At 43.6% G+C, this 3,120-nt stretch overlaps 1 protein-coding gene across 1 annotated transcript; it reads right to left on the minus strand.

The window, feature by feature from the left end:
• Positions 1-665: 665 nt before the first annotated feature.
• On the minus strand, positions 666-1,610 carry LOC126080835 (olfactory receptor 10W1-like). The gene has a single exon (XM_049892021.1). The coding sequence runs from the start codon at positions 1,608-1,610 to the stop codon at positions 666-668; it is 945 nt and encodes a 314-aa protein (XP_049747978.1).
• Positions 1,611-3,120: the final 1,510 nt, after the last annotated feature.

Here is a 3,120-nt window from a genome sequence, read left to right on the forward strand (position 1 = left end):
CAACAGTTCCAATTATGGCCTATCTCTATAGCTCTGGCTCTCACTGGTCCCTGATTATACTGTACCTGCCTTCATAATGATCTCCTGCTGTTGCTAGAATGTACTTTTCCACCCCTTGTTCTCTTATCCACACCTCTGTAGATAATTCCTTTATTACATTTTTTCCCAGTTAAAACCTTCTGAATCAGACATCTCTTTCCAAGTAATACTTTGATACAGCCTTATATGTGTAGCTTTATATTACTTAATGTTAATTGGCTTATGTATTTCTTTCCTAGAAGAGAAATGACTGAATCCAATGGTACAAATCTTTTAAGGTCCCTAATTTAAGAGAAAAAACAAAACCAAACCAGTTGCCATCAAGTCGATTTAGACTCACGGCAACCTCATGTGTGTCCGAGTAGAGCTGTCGCCAGGGTTTTCAAGGCTGTGATCGTTTGGAAGTAGATCACCAGATCTTTCTTCCAAAGAAATTTTGGGTGGATTCAAATCTGCAGCCTTTGGTTAGTAACTGAGTGCTTAATCATTTGTGCCATCAGCAACTCATAGATAAACAGTATTCAGATAATTTATACCAATTTTTTAGACCAGTTTTAACATCACCTGACAGAAATCTCAGGTGCATGGGCTGGAACCAAACCTCACCTGATAGGCTGTCCCCTCCTCTAGCTGTTCTTGGAAAGGTAATTCCTGGTAAGAACTCTGCCAAGGGCCCCCTTCACCTCATTGTTCCTCAGGGTATAGATGAGTGGGTTGAGCAGTGGGGTGCCCAGTGTGTAGATCAGTGAGAGGAGCTGATCTTTCTTGGGGTAGTAGCTGGAGCTGGGGCGCAGGTACATAAAGGCACAACAGCCATACTGCAGCAGGACCACAGTGAAATGGGAGGAGCAGGTGGAGAAAGCTTGGCTGTGGCCAGCTGCTGAGTGGATCCTGAGCACAGCAGACACTATGAAGGCATAGGAGGCAGCAATGAGGAAGAAAGGCACAGCAATGGCTAGTGTGGCTGCCACCAGCACTGAGTGCTCATGGAAGTGGCTGTTGGCACAAACAAGCCGCATCACTGGTGGCACATCACAAAAGAAGTGCTCGATACCCCGAGCCTGGCAGAATGGCAGAGAGAAAATGAAGGCCACCAGTTGTACAGACAGGAAGAAGCCAACGACTACAGAAGTCACAACCAAGCGTACACAGAGAGTCAAAGACATGATGAGAGGGTACTGCAAAGGGTAGCAGATGGCCACATACCGGTCATAGGCCATGGCAGCTAAGAGGAAGCAATCAGCACTGCCAAGTCCAATGAAGAACACCATCTGAGTGGCGCAGCCCAGGAAAGTTATGGTCTTCTGTGTCTTTAGGCTGTTTACCAGCATATGGGGCACAACTACAGCAGTGTAGCATACTTCTACCCCTGAGAGGCTGCCCAGAAAATAGTACATGGGTGTTTGTAGGCGGGCCTCTTTCTGGATGGCCAACACAATGAGGACATTTCCAGTGATGACCAATGCATAAACTGGGCTGATTCCAAGGAAGACCAGGATTCTTAGCTCAGGGTGGGAGGGATAGGCCAGGAACACCAATTCCATCAATACTGAATGATTTTGCCAGGTCATTGAGCTAACAGCTCTTCTCTGTGGATAGTTACAAAGACAGATGGAAAAATTAGACTGACAGTACATTAACTTATACTCTGAGCCATTAACCTAATGAGTGAGAAACCAGAAGTATCAGGACTAGTTCTCTTTTTCCTCTTCTTTGCAAAACCTCTCTACATAAATATCTACAACTCGATTTACAACTTCTAAGAGTAGGGCCAAGCTATATAGGAGTTTTTTGAGGAAAAGAAGAGGTGTAATTCAGGAACCATTTTCAGAAGAAATGAAATGAAAATTAAATTCTCTCAGTAAATTCTCAAGAATGCATCAAGGAATTTTGGGAAGAAAGATTCAAGAACGTGAGGACAAGAATCATTTACTTATTTCTTCATGTATTCATTCACACTCATTGTCTCCTGAAGTATTGATTTGGAGATATGTGGATATAACACACAAAATCTCATGATATGATGAAAAAGTTGTGTGACATGATTATAATACAAGGTGGATGGAATCATAGGAAAGGTATAGATAAGACAATTGAATTTCAGAGAAAGGATGCATTTTCAATTTTGGGAATCAAGCAAGACTTCATGGAAGAGAGAACCTGGGGTAGTAAGGACATTTAAGGGAATGGAAATGTGTTGGAAAACTATTTAAAAGTGGAAAGGATGGGATGTGGAGATAATAGTGGTTCAGTCTGAATGGAGTGCAAGGTGCTAGAATGGAGCTGTAGGAAGAGGAAGCTGCAATGAGATCACAGTGGGCCGAACCCAGGTGAAGAAGAGTAGGTTCTACCTTTAAGGTGAGAGTGGCAGAGGTGGCATGACACCATCAGAGTTGTACTTAAGAAAGATCAGCAACAGGGTTTGGAGACAAAACTGTTAAGACCTATTAAAAAAAAAAGCCACACCCAGTGCCGTTGAGTCGATTCCAACTCATAGCAACCCTACAGGACAGAGTAGAACTGCCCGAAAGAGTTTCCAAGGAGCTCCTGGCGGATTTGAACTGCTGACCTCTTGGCTAGCAGATGTAGCACTTAACCACTGCGCCACCAGGGTTTCCTAAGACCTGCTAGGATGAGGAAATAAGGAAACAAAACAAAGGAGGGCCCATTGGGGCAAATGGCTGACAAAACTCTGAGCTTAATACCCTCAGGGGTAAGCCCCCCAAAACCAAAGCCCTGCCTATTCCTGGTTTCTCTAGCAATATCCAATCAGGAAAGGCGTAGCACTTGAAGGAAACAGGGTTTTTCTCATAGGGCTCCTCTTCTGTGAGGATATGGGAAAATATGTGATCATAAATTGTTAGAGACTAAGAACATTTCCTGTGAGTTTGGAGAGTGAATTTGGAAGGCCAAGCCAGTCCCTGATTTCATATTTCTCTTCCCTTCTAAGAACTAAAGTGAAATCTGGGAGGAGCCATAAAGCTTCCATCCAAACCTGTCTGATGTATAGGCATAACTTGCAAAAGCCGTGCCTTCTCTGAGAAGGAAATCTTTCCATTCCTAAGCTCCATGTTCATGAAA

The sequence above is a fragment of the Elephas maximus genome, chromosome 7, assembly GCF_024166365.1.
Source record: "Elephas maximus indicus isolate mEleMax1 chromosome 7, mEleMax1 primary haplotype, whole genome shotgun sequence".
Classification (NCBI taxonomy): Eukaryota; Metazoa; Chordata; class Mammalia; order Proboscidea; family Elephantidae; genus Elephas; species Elephas maximus.

What these genes read in the sequence shown, in the direction of transcription:
- LOC126080835 (XM_049892021.1), bottom strand. Translation starts at nt 1,610, where the DNA reads ATGACCTGGCAAAATCATTCAGTATTGATGGAATTGGTGTTCCTGGCC.